The sequence below is a fragment of the Sus scrofa genome, chromosome 3 (genome assembly GCF_000003025.6).
Source record: "Sus scrofa isolate TJ Tabasco breed Duroc chromosome 3, Sscrofa11.1, whole genome shotgun sequence".
Taxonomy (NCBI): domain Eukaryota; kingdom Metazoa; phylum Chordata; class Mammalia; order Artiodactyla; family Suidae; genus Sus; species Sus scrofa.
In genome coordinates this window covers 53,877,665-53,899,443 of record NC_010445.4, presented here as the reverse complement: position 1 = coordinate 53,899,443, position 21,779 = coordinate 53,877,665, and the positions used below count along the sequence as shown (strand labels likewise).

General features: G+C 48.1%; 1 protein-coding gene across 7 annotated transcripts in view; it reads right to left on the bottom strand.

The window, feature by feature from the left end:
• The window catches only part of CHST10 (carbohydrate sulfotransferase 10), a 94,743-nt gene continuing 73,163 nt past the window's right edge, over positions 200 to 21,779 (bottom strand). For 6 of the 7 annotated variants that reach the window (XM_021087174.1, XM_021087173.1, XM_021087170.1 and 3 more), the window contains 4 exons: positions 12,309 to 12,403; positions 7,362 to 7,596; positions 4,947 to 5,052; positions 200 to 3,097 (listed from right to left, as the gene is read on the bottom strand). In XM_021087174.1, coding sequence (XP_020942833.1) covers positions 2,560 to 3,097; positions 4,947 to 5,052; positions 7,362 to 7,596; positions 12,309 to 12,403 — 974 coding nt within the window. In that variant the 3' untranslated portion in view covers positions 200 to 2,559. The remainder of the gene's footprint in view (positions 3,098 to 4,946; positions 5,053 to 7,361; positions 7,597 to 12,308; positions 12,404 to 21,779) is intronic. The other variant, XM_003124889.6, reaches the window with a different exon arrangement.

The following is a 21,779-nucleotide window of genomic DNA, read 5'->3' as shown; positions in this document are numbered from 1 at the left end:
ACCCCTGTGACAGAGTCACCTGGGCCCCTTGCCCTTGGTGACCTGCCATCTCAGTGCAGAGTCAGCCACTATGAAAACCAAATCTCACCTTGGCTCTGGGCATTTTCCCGCAACGGTTTCCAACATAAGGCCAATAAAATTAAATGTGGGAGAAGGAGAGAAATCCAGTAAGAGAATAACAATCTAAGACACATGCCTATTAAGTCAACCTAGTTTAATAGGAAGTTTCCAAATTTTGGAATTTCCCTCCTGGCCTTAAGACCCCTTCTTGAAGATGGAGTTACTTCTGTTTCTTCCAAATCCAGGCTTAAGGCTACTTGGGAGTTCTCACCTAGACATTTCCTGAAGAGTCTGCCCTCTCTGGCTGCCCATCTCCCCCCCACACCCCAAATGTCTCCACTGGGTGGGGTGGGGCGGGCAGCGAGGGTGGTGGGGACACTCCCCCCCACTTGCCCCTTGAGGCGCCCTAGCTATGCTCCCACTCCTGGAGGCATCCCCCCCCCACCAGCACCCTAGCCATGCCCCCACCCCCCTGGTGAGCGAAGAAGGCCCAGCGTGGATGCAGGAGCTGTGCAGGCACAGGCTGAGCAGCCCAGGGTGAGGGAGACCCTAGCAAAGGCTGGGCATTGCCAGGCAGGATGCAGCCAGGTTCGCTCCAGGCTGCCTGTGTAGAGCTGCCTTCTAGGCAGTGATGTGGGGGAAAACCGCGCAGGTGACAGGAGAATGGCACCTGCTCTTAGGTGCTGGAAGGGAGGAAGATGAAAGGAAGGTGGTGGACCTCAGGGGGAGGATGCAGGGGGGGCGGGCTGGTAGGAACAGGAGCCCAGGGGCTGGGGTGGGGGTGGGGAGCTTGGGTTTCCGGCTCACTGTGCAATGTCTAGACATTACGGGGGCTGTCTCTATGTGTCTGGAAAAACGTTAGGAAAATGACCTAAATGCCAGAGAAAAATGGCCAAAATCTAAGTTCCAGAGGCCTGGGATGGGGGGCACCCAGATGTCCAACCTTTTGTTCCTAACTTTAAGGCCTTCAATTCACAAACATTATTCACACTGTTAACATTTCAAATAGGAAAGAGGAACCCATCTGCGCATGGGGGCGGGGGCGGCGGCGGTGAGATGACTTTGAGGGACTTGCTAAAACTTGAGAGAAAAACGACTGGGGCTACACCCTCAGCCTGTCAGCTAAGCAAGACAGGCCACCACGCTGACTACCCCCTTTGAGCACGTCGCAGATGGGCACAGGGGAGCCCCATTCCCCTGCTGTGTCACCAGCAGCCATCCGCACAGGCCTGCGTGCCTGTCACCACAGCGAGGCCTCCCCTGGAACTGCAGCCCATGTCAGGTTGGCACATATTTTTTATTCCATTTTACTTTCACATTGACGGACTCAGGAGGCCACACTGAGAGGGAGGTGGAGGCCGCCTGGAGCGGAAGCTGGGCTCCAGGGCACAGTGTGGGCTGGGCACTTGAGACAGCTCATGGGGACACTGGCCCTCACCTCGAGGGGCCTCGCTGTCGGATGGCATCTAAAGAAGTAGCCGTGGCTTGCTCCTTGGTGCTGAGAAGATGCCTCGCCCAGGATTTTATTGCTGGTGGACTCGATTATCCAACTCACACCAGAAATGGGCCCAGAGGTGTGCATTCTGCTGAGATGAGAGGAAATCCACACGTGTCAACTGCACAGACTGGGCAACGTTGGCATGTTGCCCCGAGCAGCTGGGGCAGAACCCCCATGCCCTCTGTGTGGGACCATCAGACACAAGAGGTGGAGAGTCTTCAGGACAGATGGAGCCCAGGTCACGGCAGCCTGAGTTCCGGGCCCCAAGCGGCTCTGCCCCTTCCCAGCCACATTCCCTTTATGGCCCCAGAGACGGTCCCCTTCTCAGGTGGCAAGAACATACACTCCCCTCACTTTTAAAAATTGTGTCTCCTGATCACCCGGGGTGGTGGGGGGGCGGTACAGGCTCAGAAATCTGGACCAGCAACACACCGGCATGTGTTCTGAAAAGATGGACTGCCTAAAAGTACCCTTGGTCATCCCTGAATCTCTCAGGAACCAGTCATGGAAAGAAGTTTGCCGAGATGAGAGCCAGAGGTGTCTTTTTGTGACCCAGATGTGGTCCTGTCTCGGCCCCAGTGATCTTGGCAGATGACTGGCTTCTCCATCTCTCCTGAAAGCACTGGGTACCATTCCTGAAATGTGGAGGCGACAGCAGACCGCCCCCCTCACCCTGCCCCCTCGGGGCAGCTGCAGGTGTCTGACACCTGAGGGAGGTGATGTTCCCTCCCAGCTGTTAGACTGTAGATGTTTAGTCCTCTGATCTTCTGAGGAGAGCAAAGGCCTAATGGCACTAGTAGGGGTGGGGGGACGGAGCCCTCAGTGCATCTTATGCCTGAGCCCACGTTATGGTGGATCAGAGTCCAGCTTCACCGGCCGAGGCCCACACAGGTCCAGGGAGCTGCGGAGTCCTCAGAGGAGTGTGATGGAGGAGGTGTCATTTCTGCGCCCAGACCTCTACTGGGTTAGCCTCTGGTCTGACTTGAACACAGTCCTACACATTAGTTTAGCAAAAAATCTGGCTTCTGATACCCGAAGAGCTTAAAGTCCCCTTCAAAACGTGCGTACAGGCGCCGGATGTCGCGTTTGCTGATGCCCAGAAAGTAGTGCTCTACCTTGGTTTTGTTATACACGGTGATGCCTGGAGGGATGGTTGGGTAAGACACCAGGTGGTCTATGCCGGCCTCTTTCAGGATGTATGGGGCGTCCTCCTCCAGGGTCTCGTGGTGGCCGATGACACTGTACCTAATCTCGCAGGGTGCACACAGCTCCACATATGTCACCCAGTGGATGATGTGGTCCCCAAACTGAAGGTCCAGCCACCTGTGGTTCGGATCACCCAGGTAGCGCACAAAGTCCTCAAATTGGATGCCCCGGGTCTCTGTCCGGTTCCTTCTGTACTTTCTGATGATGCCGGGCGCAATCTCGTGCCTGTACCAAGGCTCAAAGCGGGGGTTGTGAACAAACTTATCCTTAAACGCAGAAATCAGTCTTTCAAAGGGATCTCTTACGATAAAAAACTTGAAGTATGTTTTCAAGCTAAGGGGAGAAATGAAGACAGACAAGAGGTTAACCTGACTGGTTAACTGCTGGTAGTGCTGGCTGTGGGGTGAGCAGGGAAGCATGAAGAGTGATAGCTGGATGGCAGCAGCCGCCAGGCCCAGTGCATCGTGTGTGTGGCTCTTATTTAACTCACGAAGCCACCCTGGGAAGCAGATCTGGTTAATAATCCATTTCACAGGGGAGGAAATGGAGGTTCTGAAACCCTAACTGGCCAAGACCACAGTACTCCACAGCTTGGGGGCCCCGTGAAGGCGTCTATTTAACCACGTGTTGTTTAATGGAGTAGTTCCAAACTTCAGGAGTGTGTAAAAGTCTTTGTTCCTGGGCAAAAAACCCATAAGGGCAGGAACACTGATCAAGTTAGAAATGGCTGAGGCCAGAGAAAGTTACTCTAAGGGTGCATCTTTAAAAACTCAATCCGGAGTTAGTTCCCTGGTGGCTCAGTGGGTTAACGATCTGGTGTTGTCTCTGCTGTGGCTTGGGTTTGATCCCTGTCCCAGGAACTTCTGCATGCCGTGGGCTCAGTCAAAACAGACAAACCAACCAAAAAACCCTGAGTTCAAAACTGCAGGGAAAGGAAAACTGGGGGCGGGTGGGGGGTGGTGGTAAGAGAAAATGCGGAGGGAGGGTTCAGGCTCTGGATGGCAGGAAGGGGCCTGGGGGGACTGCCATGGTGGTGCAGTGCTACCAGTGTGAAGAGCTCTAAGGACAATGACCAATGACAAGGCCGCACAGCTCTAATTCCGTGTGCTCATCCAGGCCGGAGGCCTCCTTGTGCTGCCTGTCTCAGCACACCTACTCTCACGCAAGGCCAAGGTCAGTTCAGGGGTGGCGACTGGACAGCCTGCCTCCGGGAGGAAGGGTTTCTGCTCTGGCCTTTGACACCTCCATTCTGAAGCTCTACAAGGTGGGAAGAGTGAATGACTAGCGCCAGAAGCACGACAATCAAGTGGCTGAAAAGGAAAAGGGCGATGAGAGACCATCCGATTCCGTGACACTGATCGCATATTACACACTCGTTCCTTTAAACCTCCTCTGTGAGGCTGCTTCACAGCTACCGGGAGAACTGTTCCACCTGCTGAGAGATTCTCCCGATGCCAGTCTCCATCCCTGCTATGGTCCGAGAGGCCTGTGCTAGGGCCAGCCCACACCACCACTCCTTAGGGCAGGTGCCTCTGGAGAAAGTGAAAAAGGAGCTGGGGTTTCCCTGCAGCCCAAACCCCTTTCTGTCTTTTGTTTTAGGGCCGCACCTAGGGCATGTGCAAATTCCCAGGTTAGGGGTCCAATCGAATTGGAGCTTCAGCCCCCGGCCTACACCACAGCCACAGCCACTCCAAGATTCAAGCTGCGTCTGTGACCTACAGCCCAGCTCACAGCGATGCTGGATCCTTAACCCACTGAGAGAGGCCAGGGATCCAACCTGAGTCCTCATGGATACTAGTTGGGTTAAGGATCCAGCATTGCTACTGCTGGGCCCCAAGTTTGATCCCCGGCTTGGGAACCTCTGCATGCCATAGGTGCAGCCAAAAAAAAAAGAAGAAGAAACAAAGGTCATGTTCAGTAAGAAATCCATTCGTTTCCGTTAAGACAACTATGTAACCTTCATTTTAACAGGCTACATGAAGGTTACGGTGGTGAAGACACTCGGAAAGTCTCATGGTCTCATGAAGACTTGTGAATTTAGATGAGCTCAACGCTGAGCTGCGGATGTGCCCAGCTGCTTCTCTAATCCACACAACCAGCAGCTGGGGTGGCAGTGACCTGGGAGACACAAGGCAACAGAGCACTGAGCCTGGGGTTTTATCAGCACCCAGCCTGCTCCTACCGCATCTGAATTTCCTCATTGCTGAAGGAAGAGAGACGCGGGAGGCCGTTCTTCTCATGGTCATGGACTACATTTTCCGGGATCTCTTCGATGGAAGGAAAGGCTCCTGGAAAGCAAGCAGGAAGAAGGCATGTTGGCTGCCTTGGGGGTGCTGCCTGTACAGAAAGAAGCCCCATCTCTGAACTCAGGCCTGTGTACCCCACAAGCCACCCCCAATACCCACGTTTAGTCTTTGAATTTCTACCACTTCTGCTGGCAGGAGGAGCGTGAGGAAAAGCCAGTGGTGACCCAGAAGGCAGGGGAGAAGGAGGGAAAGGGAGGGAGGGGGAGGGGAAGGGAGGAAGAGGCAGAGGAGAGGGAAGAAGAGGGAGGGAGAGAGAGGAAGAGGCAGAGGAGAGGGAGGGAGAGGGAGGGGGAGAGGGAGGAAGAGGGAGGGAAGAGGGAGGGGGAGAGAGGGATGAGGACAGCACCCAAGCAGGGTTCTGCCTGCCAGGAAAGCTGGCTGACTGCCCGCAGGCAGAACGCCGAAATCCAGCACGCTTCCTTCTACTCTGAAACTGGGGAGCACGCCAGACCTGCAACATGCTTCTGATTTATGCCCAAAGCCCCTGTACGCTGCCCGGACCTGCAATATTCACAGGTGACCTTGCAGCATCCCAGACCTGCAGGTGGCAAAGACATGAAGTGCTGGAGAAATCAGGCCAGTGCTCTGGGAGCTAAGTGATGTACCTGAGGCAGGGCCAAGAGAAGGGCAAGTGTCTGAGAAGGCAGGCAGGACCGACCAGAGCTGCTGCTAGAACCCCAGGGCTCATCTTAGGGTTGGGGTGTTTGGCGGGTGTCTCACGCTTTTCTCAACTTAGACAAACGGAGATAAAGCATCCTTATGCTGGGGCGCTGGCCAAGTCTCTGCAACCCTCTACATCCCATCCATCCAGCTTTGTATCAACCACACTGTTAAACTCAGTGTCTGGCAGGGAAGGATTTCTATTGGGCCATTTAACCAGTGGCCACAGTCTCCCTGGAATATTTAAGGCCCGATCCGGAGCTCTGTGTGAAGTACCACTCGTGGCTGTAAATGAGCAGGACACGCGTCTGCTCTGGAGGGGTCAAAGAAGAGCCAGCTCTGAGGATCTGCACCTGCTCTGGTACCTGTCTCCATGTACTGCCCTTGTCCAGGACCATCCTTTTCCTACCACATGGCCCGGCAGACCTGCACGGTTTTACCTCGCCCTCGTCAACAGGCTCTTCTTTAAAGTCTGATACTTCATACTATGGCGGCAAATTTGCAAGACTTTCATTTTGTTGTTTTAAATTTGATTTGTAACCTCACTGTCTGATGTCAAAATCCAGAGCTCCTGTTGTGGCTCAGTGGGTTACAAACCCAACTAGTTTCCATGAGGACATGATTTCGATCCCTGGCCTCACTCACTAGGTCAAGGATCTGGTGTTGCCATGAGCTGTGGTGTAGGTCTCAGATGTGGCTTGGATCCAGTGTTGCTGTGACATAGGCCAGCAGCTGCAGTTTCAATTCAACCCTTAGCCTGGCAACCTCCATATGCTGCAGCAACATAAATCTAAGAAAAACCCAACATAACATACTGTCAGATTACTCAAGAAGCATATTCATCATCACAAGAAGATAAAGTGACTATCTCTCTTTTTTTTTCCCCCAACCAACCAGTGAAGAGGCCACTGGACATCCAACTCTGGCCTTGTTCCCGAGCCAGGAGTCACACTGCTGTCCACAGGAATGCGTTCCTGTTGAAGCTGAATTTAACAGACACAGCCCACAATTACCTTGGGTCAGTTCAGAGTAACTGGAGTTTAAACAAACAAACATGGTGCCTGAAAAAAGTGGTGAGGAATCAAAACTGTAGTGTGTGAGGGGACTTTTCAATGATCTCAATTTATTCCTGAGTGAACAGCACATTTCCAGAAGCAGGTTGATGAAATCCTCTGACTACGGATGCTCAGTGTGGGGTGGGGACAGATTCCTCGACCCAAGAGATTGCAAGCGGAGAGGTCCCCAGACTCCCCAGCAGGGCTCCCCTCCCTGGCACTGGCTGAGGGTCCTTCTCAGCCTGGAAGGGTAGCGGCTCAACGTGGGGCCTTGACCTCCCAGGAAGGAGTGAACAACTTGGAAGAGAAGAAAAGGGACCGACCTAGCCCGTAGGCAGAGATGGACAAGTGAGGAGGTCCTAAAGTAGGTTTGAAAACAGCAGCATCTGGATACAGCCCACCTACTTGTATGACATGAAAGGAAGACCCCTGGCAAGCTGTTGGGGATTGACCTGCCCTTCCTTGGCTCCTCTCTGCTGCCCTCCTCCATGCCCCTGCCCCTGCCCAGGTCACGGCCACCCTTCCCGCAGACCCTGCGGTCCAGCGGGGGCAGCCACGGTTAGGCGCTGCACGCACCGTTCAACACGATGAGCACCTTCTTCCACTGGGTGTTGCCCACTTTGGGAGTTTGGCAGAAGAGAATCCTGTGCTTGTCACAGACGAATATTCGGTCGAGGACAAACTTGGAGATGGCAGTGTGGGAGAGACTCCTAAGAGCTTCCTCCCTGCAGACATTTCTGATGAGCTCCAGGCGCTGCATGTAGACCAGGGGCTGAACCAGCTGGTCGCCCAACGGCATCTTCCCGGTCGGCTGCAGGGAACAGAGAGGCAGGATGGGCACTGGGGCTTTGTCAGCAGAAAAAGGACGGACCCCTGTGCCCACCTCTGCCAGGTTGGGCCTTAACTTGGGGAGGTGGGAGCCTGGGAGCCACCCCCACAGAAACAGCGGGGCTGAGGGCACGAGTCACTGCTGGCGCCTGGGTTCAGGCTGGACCATGGTGCACCAGAGATGGCTGACCAGCTATCTCATCCTTGGTTTGGACAAACCGAGGGGACAGTGGGCTGTCTGTCTGTCCCTGCACAGACCGCACTGCGGCCCATGATTTCTTGGAAATGGCAGGAGACTTCACTTGGGGATTTTAGGGAGGGCCAGCTGCTGCCTCCCGGCTCCCACCTGCATCTCCCTCCAGGTAATTTGAGTCTGTGTGTGTGGATGGCAGGCTCCTAAGGACCTGCTATTCTCACAGACGGTGGCTGTTTTGAAGATAATCTGGTACACTGGTATATCTGGCTTATTAATTTAAGAAAAACCTTAGGTCACTTGGTATGGGTTTTTAAAAGGCAGGAACCACTGCTGCATTTCCTCAGTGCTGAGCGTGGTTGTTTCTCTGAAATGCAGCTTCAGGTATGTGGAGGGTCCTGCCTGGCAGTCATGTCCCTGGTACCGAAGTTTAGCTTCTCCCTCCTGCTTCTGCAGCCTGGACCCCAACTACGGAAACACAGCCAGAGTCCAAGTTCCCAGCTGGATCCCACAGCCCAGGGGAGGCTGTGTGGCCAGCTCACCCGCTCTCGGGGCTGGAGGCCCACTTTCTGGGTGGGCAGGAGTTTCTGGCATGACGGCCTCCACCCCATGGCTGACATGGATCTTCTCACTTTAGAGGATAACCAGTGCCGACGTGCCTAGCATGTGCTCAGGGTGGCTGAACTTCCTTCCCGACAAGACTGCCCAGCAAAGCCCCTGGCCTCACAGATCATGTGTGCCCGTCTTCAGGAATGGAGCCACCTACTGTGTTTATGTTACACCTCAGTGAATGATTCTGATTTTTAAAACGAAAATACACAGAGGTTCTAACAGGGGCCGAAGAGAGTTAGTTATGGTAGAGCATAGCTGATGTCTTTTCAATGTTGGTTATTTCTTTAGCAAACACAATGAGTAGCTACTCCTTCTTATAAAAAACCTGATTTGAAAATACTGGCGGAGGGGGGCACCTATAAAGACTTCTAAGAAGTTCTAGAAATCTCTTCCAAGTCCTCCGCAGATCACATCTACCACATTTGGGTATTTTCCGTATCCGGAGGCAGCTCTGCACAGACAGGACCTCATTTTCTGTCTTCCTTCAGCAGGCGCTCCACTGAGAAAGGCTGCAGCCCTCCCCCAGAGCCCCTCTGCACCTCCCCTAGGACTGACCTGTCCTTTCTCGTCATCCAGGGGCCCCTTCTCTTCTTCCCCCCCCCCACTTTTCCGCAGTGACACCCACTATTTCCAGCCACTTCCTGAAGGGGCCTTGGGGCCCTTCCACTGCTCTGTAGATCACGGAGCTGAGTTCGTGATCTGAGTCATTTGACAAGGAAAAGAGATGCAGAACAGGTTTATCTGACTTTCCTTCTTGAGAGAAGGTTGACTTAAAAACCCCCAAAGATGAAAAAGCTCAAGTGCCAAGTTATGACACTTTTTGGGACTACTAGCTGTTGAACCCAGTGATTCTATGACCACGGCCCTTTTCTACGTTCAGAAAAGGGCCGTGGACTCTAACCCAACAGCATGTACTGGGCCTAAACTCTGCTTGGCTGCAGCTGCATGTGCTGTGGGGGCCCAGGGAAAGCCTTGGCAGCGGAAGCTGAGAGGTGCCGCACGTGTGCATGTGCGCACGCGTGCATGTGTACGCAGGTGCACTGAGGGGGACGGAGGGAGACCCACCAGCTCAGGCAGAAGCTGAGTGCCCACAGGTGCCTCCTGCTTCTCCCAGAAGCATCTGCAAAGGCAGTTCTGAAGAGGGAGGCTGTCTCCTCCAACCCTACTCCTTTGGCCGCCTCTAGCCATGGCCCCTTTTCTCAGTATCTTGAGATGTTTCTGCTACCACGCCTAGTTATTCTCTTAAATTTACACAGGACATCTCCTCAAGACTTCAAAGCAGATGATCTCTCTAAATTTACTTGACTGAATGGACCAAACTACCTTTACTGTATTGGTTAAAACACACTGGCCTTGCCAGGCAACCCTGTCCACCCTGAGGGGCCCCGGGCCAGTTACAAAACAGGAAGACTTCAGAATACCCCTGTTCGGCCTCAGGGCACAGCCTCCCCCAGGGTTGGCTGGCTGTCGGATGTCTGACTGCATTGCCTGGGTTCCCTGGTGGAGGGACTTCCCAACATGAAGCCATTCTGGCAGTGGGACAGACACCTGCATAAGGATCCCTCTGCACTTTCCTCCCCAAGAATGACTGAACCCTGCTCCTCCCCAGAAACTGGAGCTCAAGCCTGCCACCCTGCCCCCACCTCTGTGGGAAACACTCGCCTTCTTGCTTCATAGACAGGTCTAACTTAACCTCCCTCCTGGATCCCAACTCTGGCTCACTTATCCAGAATCCTTCTCTTTTCCTCACTCTGTTCTGACTTTTTAAACCTCAGCTCTAACCCTGATCCTAGACAACACTTAAGAGCAGTGCCGCCCGTGGCAGCAACAGTACAGGTTCTCTTCAGAAACCACAGAAAAATCTCCTTCAAGTTTGCTTTTCTTCAAGCTTAAGGATTATATACAAAGAAGAAAAATTTCTCGTTCAGTTGTGTTTGCCGTCATCATTTTTTACTTTTTCCCTTTGCAAACACCCAAAACTGATATTAATGATATATTATTTTCCACTATATTCTATTCAAAAATGTTCAGCTGCATTATTCACAAAATAAACTTTTAAAGGTAAGCTACACATAACCTCATCATCATTATACATCACCTTTCTTTGGGGCAAACATATATGGACTTTAATATCTAACGACTCTCGGTCTCAGAAAACCAAGTCTGACTACAGTTCCCACTTCTTTCAGCTTCAGCTGAGTTTTAGCAGAACCAGTGGGAGAGGACAGGAAGAGTCGAAGACAAGAACCCGGAGTTCTACATCCAGGCCCAGCACCCCTGAGCTCTGCGCTTTCCAACCGTGAAATGAGAAATGAGAATGGAAGTATTTACACCTGAGAGTACTGCTTGTGAGGACCAGTAAGATTAAAATCCCGCAAAGCACTCTGTAAACTGTAAGGCATGTTAGATGCAGTATTTTCAACCACCATTGGTCCTGCAGGCCAACGGCCTCTCAGGACAAGCACACTGTCTTCTAGAGGTGACGGTGTGGGCCACTCGCTCCTGCCTCTAGCACCGCAGCATCAGGGTGGTACCCCAGTTCAAAGCCCTACAGGCCTCTTGCAAAGCTGTCACTGGGGCACATTATTTATACAAGTCAGTAAATATTTATTTCCTTAACTCTTCCTATTAAAGCCAGCCTCCTACTTCCTGTGGGGCTTGTTTCTTGTCTCTGCAACCCATTCCCACTGGCGCCTTGCCCTGGAAGGCCACAACCCGAAGCGCCCTCCAGGCCTGCTTCAAAGGCTTCTGCAGAGGTGCTCCATCCACCCCAGCCACACCCTGCAAGAAGCAAACTCAGGCAGCACTTCACTCCGACCAGGTGTGGCTGTCCCAACTTTACTGGGTTCTGTCCGTGTCCTTACACTGATCACTGGTAGGACTGTCCCCCCGCCTCTGGGTTTAATTCGGGGCTGATAAACATTTTTGGAGCTGGACTCACCCATTTCATCTCTTCTGGCAAGACTGCAACCTAAACCTTCCAGACCTAGCACAGGTGTCAGTATGGAGTGGGGCCCAAGAGTAGGCCTTTCAGAGTTCCTCTTGTGGCTCAGCGGTAACGAACCCGACTAGTATCCATGAGGATGTGGGTTTAATTCCTGGCTTCTCAGTGGGTTAAGGATCCTGCGTTGCTGTGAGCTGTGGCGTAGGTCACAGACGATCTGGTGTGGCTATGGTTGTGGCCAGCAGCTATGGCTTAGATTTGACCTCTAGCCTAGGAACTGCCATATGCCACAGGTGCAGCCCTAAAAGGCAAAAAAAAAAAAAAAAAAAAAAAAAAAAAAAAAAAAAAGAGTGGGCCTTTCATCTTGGCTGGGGAATAATCAGGAATTCCTGTGCAAGGGGAGCCAGAGGAGAAAGACCTAGAGTCAGAGAGTCCAGGGAGGTGAGCTCTGGGTGAGTTGGCCCCAGGCCCTGCTGCTCACTCCCACGTGACTTTTGATGATCAGCTTTTTTCCTAAACTCAGCTCTCTCATCCATACTCTGAAATTCCATGATTCCCAGGATTCGGGGTCAGAGGTCTTCTCCCAGTCTCTGGTTTTCTCTCCATTTGCCCAATATCCCAGATCCCTTCCCCTCAAGGCTCTTTCTGGGATGGTCGGGAGCTCGACACGGTCAACACTCCAGATCACCCACGATGCACAAGGCTCTGTGAGGCACAGATGCTAAAAAAATGAGCAGATACGTGCAGAAGCAGCGACTATAAAGCTGAGAAAGAGAGAAAGCAGAAACCAGCTGCTGAGGGCAGGGGTGGGGGGAGAGTGGCTGTTCCCCACAACTGGGGACCCGCCAGGGCCAGGTGGGGGCGGGGGGGTGAGTGAGTAGGTGAGAGGGAGACACCCAGGGACCAATGGGCAGAGGGGACAGTGCTGAAGCCCAGCCATGCCCACCTTCAGCTCCTTAGCAAAGTGCGTCTCTCCAGGCGACCTCGCTGCATCCTCGGGCACGGCGGTCAGAAACAGAAGCTCCTGCTTGGCGCTGTATACTAGGAGACAGAGAGGTTAAAATGTCTTTCTGTGGAGGAGCAGACCCGGATCAGCACCACAGCATGGAGGTCCCAGAAAGAGACCTGCACAAACATCCTCAAGGGATAGCAGACAAGGTGCAAAAGCAATGCTGTGAGGGAGAGCCTTCTCAACTGAGATCAGACTCAAAATGCAGCAGCATTTAAGTGTAAAGCATAAAACTATAAAACTTTTTAAAAAGCACCGGCATAGGAGTTCCTTTGTAATTCAGTAGGTTAAGAACCCAGCTAGTATCCATGAGGATGTGGGTTTGATCCCTGGTCTCGTTCAGTGGGTTAAGGATCCAGCGCTACTGCAAGCTGTGGCATAGGCCGCAGGCGAGGCTCAGATCTGGCGTTGCTGTGGCCGTGGTGTAGGCCGTCAGCTGCAGCTCTGATTCGATCCCTAGCCTGGAAACTTCCATATGCCACAGGTGTGGCCCTAAATAAATAAATAACATAAATAAATAAATAGCTGTTCTTTAAAAACATATAGGGAAAGCATAGGAGTAAATCTTTGGGAAAACTGATAAACTGAATTTCATCAAAATTTAAAACTTTTGCTCTGCCAAAAACCCAAAGAGGATGAAAAGACAAGCTATAGACTTGGAGAGAAAATACGTCCAAACCACACATCTGACCAAAGACTGGTATCTAGAATATGTAAAGAACTCTCAATTTTCAACAGTAAAAAATACAAACAATCCTATTAGAAAATGGGCAAAACAGGAATAGATGTTTCACCAAAAAGATCTATAGGTGGTAAATAAAGACACGAGAGGATGTTCAACCTCACCAGGCCTCAGGCAAACACAAACTGACACCACAGAGAGACAGGCTAAAACAAAAACCAGTGAAAACTCAAATGCTAGTGAGGATACATCCTATATGACTGGTGAATGTAAGATGGTTCAGCAGCTCTAGAAAACTCTAGAAGCAGCAGTTTCTTTAAAAACTAAGCATGCAGGAGATGGGATTAAGATGGCGGAATAGAAGGACTGGAACTCAACTTCTCTCCTAAAAACAACAAAATCTACAACTAAATGCTGAGCAATCTTCAGCCAAATGGACCAGAAACCTTCAAAAAGATATCCTACTCCAGAAGACAAAGAGGAGGCCACATAAAGGGGCAGGAGGAGGGATTACGTGACATAAGCAACCCCATACCTCATGGGTGGGAAGCCCCAAAGACTGGAAAGTGATGATTCAGAAACTCACCTACAGGAGTGAGAGTTCTGAGCCCCATATCAAACTCCCACGTGTGGGGATCTGGCACTGGGAGAAAGAGCCCCTGGAGCATCTGGCATTGAAGGCCAGTGGGGCTCGTGCATAGGAGCTCTACGGGACTGGGGGAACAGAGACCCCATTCTTAAAAGGCGCACACAGACTTTCACGTGCACTGTGTCCCAGGGCAAAGCATGGGTCCCAGGGCAAAGCAGAGTCTTCACAGGAATCTGGGTCAAACCTGACTGCAGTTCTTGGAGGACCCCCTGGGGAAACAGGGGTGAATGTGGCTTGTTGTGAGAGAAGGACATTGGAAGCAAAGCTCTTGGGAATATTCACCAGAGTGCCTTTCTCTGGAGGTGGCCGTCTGGGGAAAATGTGGCCCCACCCTTCAGTCAGCCTGAGAAGCCCCAGGGCAAACAACAATCCAGGTGGGATCACAGCCACCTCAGTAAAAAGGCTGCCTAAAGACCCCTCAGGCACACAGCTTCCTCTAATCCCATCCAGAGACGAAGCCCCACCCACCAGAGGGATAGGAATCAGCTCCACCTACCAGTGGGCAAGCATCAGCCCCTCCCATCAGGAAGCCTACAGCAAGCCCTTCCATACCAACGTCAGCCACAAGGGGGGCAGACACCAGAAGTAAGAGAGGCTACAACTCGATTACCTGTAAAAAGGTCACTATACCAAAAACCTATAAAAATGAAAAGACAGAGAACTATAACTCAGATGAGGGAGAAAGAAAAAAACCCATAAAATCAGCTAAGTGATCAGGAGATTCTCAGCCTCCAGGAAAAAGACTTTAGACTGTTGATGCTGAAGATGATGCGAGACACTGGAAATAAACTGGAGGCAAGATGGATAACTTACAGGAAATACTGAGCAAAGAGATACAAGACATAAAACTTAAACAAGAAAAGATGCAAAATACAATAACTGAAAAAAAAATTCACTAGAAGCAGCTAACAGCAGAATACAGGAGGCAGAAGAACAAATAAGCCAGGCAGAGAACAGACTAGCAGAAACTACGGATGCAGAATAGAAAAGAAAAAAGATTGAAAACAAATGAAGAGAGTCTCAGAGAACTCTGGGGCAACATCAAACACACCAACATCCATATTATAGGGGTGCCAGAAGGAGAAGAAAGAGAAGGGGACAGAAAAATTCCAAGAGATAATACCCGAAAACTTCCCTAACATGGGAAAGGAACCACTCAGTCAAATCCAGGAAGCACAACAAGTACCATATAAAATAACCCAAGGAGGAACACCCCAAGACACATATTCATCAAACTGACCAAAATTAAAGACAAAGAGAACATCTCGAAAGCAGCTAGGGAAAAGAAACAAATAACATACAAGGGAATCCCAGTAAGGTTATCAGCAGATTTTTCACCTGAAACTCGGCAGGCCAGAAGGAGTGGCATGATATAATTCACATGATGAAAAGAAAAAAAACTCCAGCCAAGATTACTTTACCCAGCAAGGCTTTCATTCAGATTCGAAGGAGAAATCAAAATCTTCACAGATAAGTAACAGCTGAGAGAATGCAGCACCACTAAACCAGCTTTACAACAAACACTAAATGAACTTCTCTAGGCAGAAAAGGCCACAACAGGAAACAAAAATGCCACAAATGACAAGGCTCACCAGGAAATGTATATATACAGTAAATATATGAAATCATCCATGCACAATTATGCCACCAAAATCAGAAATCATGAGAAGAGGTGGGTACAAATGCAGGACACTGGTGATGCACTTGCAATTAAGAGACCAACAACCTAAAACAATCTCATATATATATCTATATATATATATAGACTCATACCAAAACTTCAGAATAACTGCAAACCAAAAATCTACAATTGATACACAAATAAATAAGAAAAATCAACTCAAATACAACCCGAAAGATAGTCATCAAACCAGAAGAGAACAAGAGAAGAAGGAAAGAAAAAAGAGCAACAACAACAAATCCAAAGCAATTAATCAAATGGCAAGAAGAATATACATATCAATAATTACCTTAAATGTTCATGGACTAAATGCCCCAACCAAAAGGCATAGACTGGCTAAATGGATACAAAAACAAGACCCATATATATGCTGTCTTCAAGAGACCCACTTCACTTCTAGCGACACAGACAAACTGAAAGTCAGAGGATGGAAGAAAATATTTCCTGCAAACAGGGATCAAAAGAAAGCTGGAGTAGCAATACTCATATCAGACAAAATAGACTTTGAAATGAAGACCATTTGAAGGGACAAAGAAGGTCATTACATAATGATCAAAGCATCAATCCAAGAAAAAGATACAATTTTAAATATCTATGCACCCAACATAGGTTCACTACAATATACAAGGCAACTGCTAACAACCCTAAAAGGACAAATCAACAATAACACAATCACAGTGGGGGACTTTAACACCCCACTTACAGCAATGGACAGATCAACCAGACAGAAAATCAATAAGGAAACACAGGCCCTGAAGGATGCATTGAACCACATGGACTTCATAGATATTTATAGGACATTCCATCCAAACGCAACAGAATGCACATTCTTCTCAAGTGCACATGGAACATTCCCTAAGATGGATCACATCCTGGGCTATAAATCCAACCTCGGTAACTTTAAGAAAACTGAAATCATATCAAGCATCTTGTCTGACCACAACGCCATATTCCTGGAAATCAACAAGAAAACATCTGCAAAAACACAAACACGTGGAGACTCAACAACATGCTACTAAACAACCAATGGATCACTGAAGAAACCAAAGAGGAAATTTAAAAATACCTACAAGCTAATGACAACAAAGATATGACACTCCAAAACCTACGGGATGCAGCAAAAGCTGTTCTAAGAGGAAAGTTTACAGCAATACAAGCTTACCTCAGGAAACAAGAAAAAGCTCAACTCAACAAGCTAACTTTACATGAAAGCAGCTCGAGAGAGAAGAACAGACAAGATCTAAAGTGAGTCAAAGGAAAGAAATCATAAAGATCAGAGCAGAAATCAATGAACTAGAAACAAAGAAAACCATAGAAAAGATCAATGAAACAAAAGCTGGTTCTTTGAAAAGATCAACAAAATTGATAAACCCTAAGCCAGACTTATCAAGGAAAAAAGAGAGAGGACTCAAATCAATACAATTAGAAATGAAAAAGGAGAAGTAACAACAGACATCACAGAAATACAAAGGATCATAAGAGACTACTACATGCAACTATATGCCAATAAAATGGAAAACCTAGAAGAAATGGACAAATTCTTAGAAAAGTACAATCTTCCAAGACTCAACCAAGATGAAATAGAAAAGATGAATGGACGCATCACAAGAACTGAAATGGAAACTGGGATTAAAAAACTTCCAACAAACAAAAGGCCAGGGCCAGATGGCTTCAGAGGCGAGTTCTACCAAACATTTAGAGAAGAGCTGACACCTATCCTTCAGAAACTATTTCAAAAAATTGCAGAGGAAGGGATACTCCCAAACTCATTCTATGTGGCCACCATCACCCTGATACCAAAACCAGACAAAGATACCACAGAAAAAGAAAACTACAGGCCAATTTCACTGATGAACATTGATGCAAAAATCCTCAACAAAATCCTAGCAAACTGCATCCAACAATACATTAACAGGACTGTACATCAGGATCAAGTGGGATTTATCCCAGGGATGCAAGGATTATTCAATATCCACAAATCCATCAGTGGGATAGACCACATTAACAAATTGAAAAAGAATATGATCCTCCCTATAGATGCGGAAAAAGCCTTTGACAAAATCCAACACCCATTTCTGATAAAAACCCTTCAGAAAGTGGGCACTGAGGGAACTTACCTCAACATGATAAAGGCCATATACGACAAACAAACCCACAGCAAACATCATTCTCAATGGTGAAAAGCTGAAAGAATTCCTGTTGAGATCAGGAACGAGACAAGGATGTCCACTCCTGCCGCTACTCTTCAACATCGTTTTGGAAGTCCTAGCCATGGCAATCAGAGAAGTAAAAGAAATAAAAGGAATCCAAATTGGAAAGGAAGAAGTGAAACTATCACTATTCACAGATGACATGATTCTATACCTAGAGAATCCTAACGACTCTATCAGAAAACTGTTAGAGCTCATCCATGAATTTGTCAGCCCCAGGATACAAAATTCATACACAGAAATCGACGGTATTTCTCTATACTAACAATGAAAGACCAGAAAGAGAAATTAGGAAAGCAATCCCATTTACCATCACATCCAAAAGAATAAAATACCTAGGAGTAAACCTACCTAAAGAGACAAAAGACCTGTACTCTGAAAAGTATAAGACACTGATGAAAGAAATGAAAGATGACACAAATATATGGAAAGACATACCATGCTCGTGGATTGGAGGAGTTAATATTATCAAAATGACTATACTACCTAAGGCAATCTACAGGTTCAATGCAATCCCTATCAAATTACTATGGACATTTTTCACAGAACTCAAACAAAATATTTTAAAGTTTGGAAGCACAAAAGACCCAGAATAGCCAAAAACATACTGAAAAAGAAACATGGAGCTGGAGGAATCAGGCTCCCTGGCTTCAGACTATACTACAAAGCAACAGTCATCAAAACCATATGGTACTGGCACAAAGACAGAAATACAGATCAGTGGAACAGGATAGAAAGTCCAGAATTCAACCCACGCACCTACAGCCAACTCATCTATGACAAAGGAGGCAAGAATACACAATGGAGAAAAGACAGCTTGTTCAATAAGTAGTGCTGGGAAAACTGGACAGCCACATATAAAAAAATGAAATTAGAACACTCCCTAATATCATACACAAAAACAAACTAAAAATGGATTAAAGACCTAGATATAAGACCAGACACTATAAAACTCTTAGAGGAAAACATAGGCCAAATACTCTCTGACATTAATGACAGCAACATCTTCTCAGATCCACCTCTTAGAGTAACGACAGTAAAAACAAAAATAAACAAATGGGACCTAATTAAACTTAAGTTTCCACACAGTAAAGGAAACCCTAAACAACACGAAAAGACAACCCATAGAATGAGAGAAAATCTTTGCAAGTGAATCAACTGACCAAGGGAGTAATCTCCACAATTTATAAACACCTTCTGCAGCTCCATACCAAAAAAAACAAACAACCCCATCAAAAAATGGGCAGAAGATCTAAACAGACAGTTCTCCAAAGAAGACATACAGATGGCCAAAAAACACATGAAAAGATGTTCAGCATCACTCATTATTACAGAAATGCAAATCAAAACCACTATGAAGTACCACCTTACACCAGCCAGAATGGTCATCATCCAAAAGTCTACAAACAGTAAGTGCTGGAGAGGATGTGGAGAAAAAGGAACCCTAGTACACTGTTGGTGGGATTGTAAATGGGTGCAACCACTGTGGAAAACAGGATGGAGATGCCTCAGAAAATTAAAAATAGAACTACCATTTGATCCAGCTATCCCACTCCTGGGCATCTATCCAGAGAAAATCATGACCCGCAAAGACACATGTACTCCAATGTTCATTGAGCACTATTTGCAATAGCCAAGACATGGAAACAACCTCAATGTCCATCAACAGAGGAGTGGATCCAGAAGATGTGGTACATATACACAATGGAATATTACTCAGCCATTAGAAGGAATGAAATACTGGCATTTTTAGCAACATGGATGGATCCAGAAACTATCATGCTAAGTGAAGTCAGTCATACAATGAGACACCAACAACAAATGCTTTCACTCACATGTAGAATCTGAAAAAAGGACAGAATGAACTTCTTTGCAGAACAGATACTGACTCACAGACTCTGACAAACTTACGGTCTCCAAAGGAGACAGTTCAGGGGGTGGGGGGATGTGCTTGGGTTGTGGGATGGAAAACCTATAAAATTGGATTGTGATGATCATTGTACAACTATAAATGTAATAAATTCATTGAGTAATTAAAAAAAAAAACCTAAGTATGCAACTACCATTCGAGCCAACATAATTGCACTCTTGAGCTTTTATGCCAGAGAAATGAAAATCTGTGTCACAAAGAGCTGAACATGGATGTTCACAGCAGCTTTATTTACAACAGCCCCAAACGGAAACAAACTAGCTGTCCTTCAACAGATGAAAGGTTAATCAAAGAGCTGTCCATCCATACCATGGAAGACGACTCAGCACTAAAAAGAAACAAAGTACTGATACACAAGTAAATCAGATGAATCTCCCAAGAATTACGGTGAATAAAAGTCAATCCTCTGGGAGTTCCTGTTGTGGCTCAGCAGGTTAAGAACCCGACTAGTATCCACGAGGATGCAAGTTTGATCCCTGGCCTCACTCAGTGGGTCAGGGATCCAGGGTTGTTGTGAGCTGTGGTGTAGGTCACAGACGCAGCTCGGATCCAGCATTGCTGTGGTATAGTCTGGCCGCTGCAGCTCTGATTTGACTCCTAGCCCTGGGAACTTCCATATGCTGCAGGTGCAGTACTAACATGCAAAAAAAAAAAAAAAGCGTTCCCATCATGGCACAGTGGTTAACGAATCCGACTAGAAACCATGAAGTTGCGGGTTCAGTCCCTGCCCTTGCTCAGTGGGTTAATGATCCGGTGTTGCCGTGAGCTGTGGTGTAGGTCTCAGACATGGCTCTGATCTTGTGTTGCTGTGGCTCTGGCGTAAGGCTGGCAGCTACAGCGTCTATTCACCCCCTAGCCTGGGAACCTCCGTATGCTGTGGGAGTGGCCCAAGAAATGGCAAAAAGAAAAAAAAAAAAAAAAAAAAAAGCAACCCCCAAAGATAGTATACTGGATACAACTTTTTTTTTTTTTTTTTTTTTTTTTTGCGTTTTCTAGAGCTGTTCCCATAGCATATGGAGGTTCCCAGGCTAGGGGTCGAATCAGAGCTGTAGCCACCGGCCTACACCACAGCCACAGCAACGAGGGATCTGAGCCACGTCTGCGACCTACACCACAGCTCACGGCAACACCGGATCCTTAACCCACTGAACAAGGCCAGGGATCAAACCCACAACCTCATGGTTCCTAGTCAGATTCGTTAACCACTGTGCCATGACGGGAACTCCTGGATACAACATTCTTGAAAAGACTAAATTATGGAGAGACCAGATGCCAAGGGGGAGGGGCACAAGAGGGGCGGGGACAGGTAGGTGGGTGTGGCTATAAAAGGGCATCTCCTGGTCATGGAGATGTTCTGCATTTTGACTGCATCCTTGTCAAAACCCTGCTTGTGACTCAGCTCTGTGGTTCTGCAACATGTTACACTGAGACAAAAGAGTAAAGTGTATGTAGACTTGGCGTTACTTCTTACCACTGCATGAAACTCTACAGTGGTTTCAATATTAAAAGTTGAATTAGAAAAAACCCAAGTCAGCAGTCAAGTTAGTGCTTATACATTCTTTTCAAAATTTATAGGAAATGAAATTAGACTAGAGGGAATCTTACAAAAAGCTAGACCAGAGTAGTCATTTACAACAAGCTGGCTTGGGGGAAAACATTTGGGTAGAATTTGAAGGTAACTTTCAGATCTCTACAATTAAAGAAACATTTACTTTCAAAAGTTTGCAAAGCCTAAGCACATAATTAGAGAGAAAAAAAGCAGTTTTGAAATAAAAGCAGAGACATCAGCCTAACAAAGCATACACAAAGGCACACTTTACTTTGTTAAAGAAAATCAAAACCTACTTCTCTTGGGCCATGACTACCAACACTCTGCAGACCCCGCCATCTGGCTGTTAAACATCCCTGCTCCCCCATCCTCTCCCCCAACAGCCCCACCATGAGCAAGCATCAGCCTGACATCCTCCCTGTGCTGGGGGGAGAAACACATCTTCCCAGGGCCCTGCCAATAATAATAACACCTCCCAACTCTCATACCTCCTAGTTCTCAACTCCAACAGAAATCTTGGCCACACACCTCTACGAGTCCCTCTGAAATCTCTTCCCGTTTCCCAGGTTTGAGTTAAAATGCACCCCTATCCAAGCCTGCGCACAGGGGCCGTTCTATACCTGTGGTGAGGACAGTGGGAAGTGAAAGTGGCAGCAGCAGTGCCCAAGGCCCCAAGGCCCCAGAACACACTCAGGGCTGAAATGCCA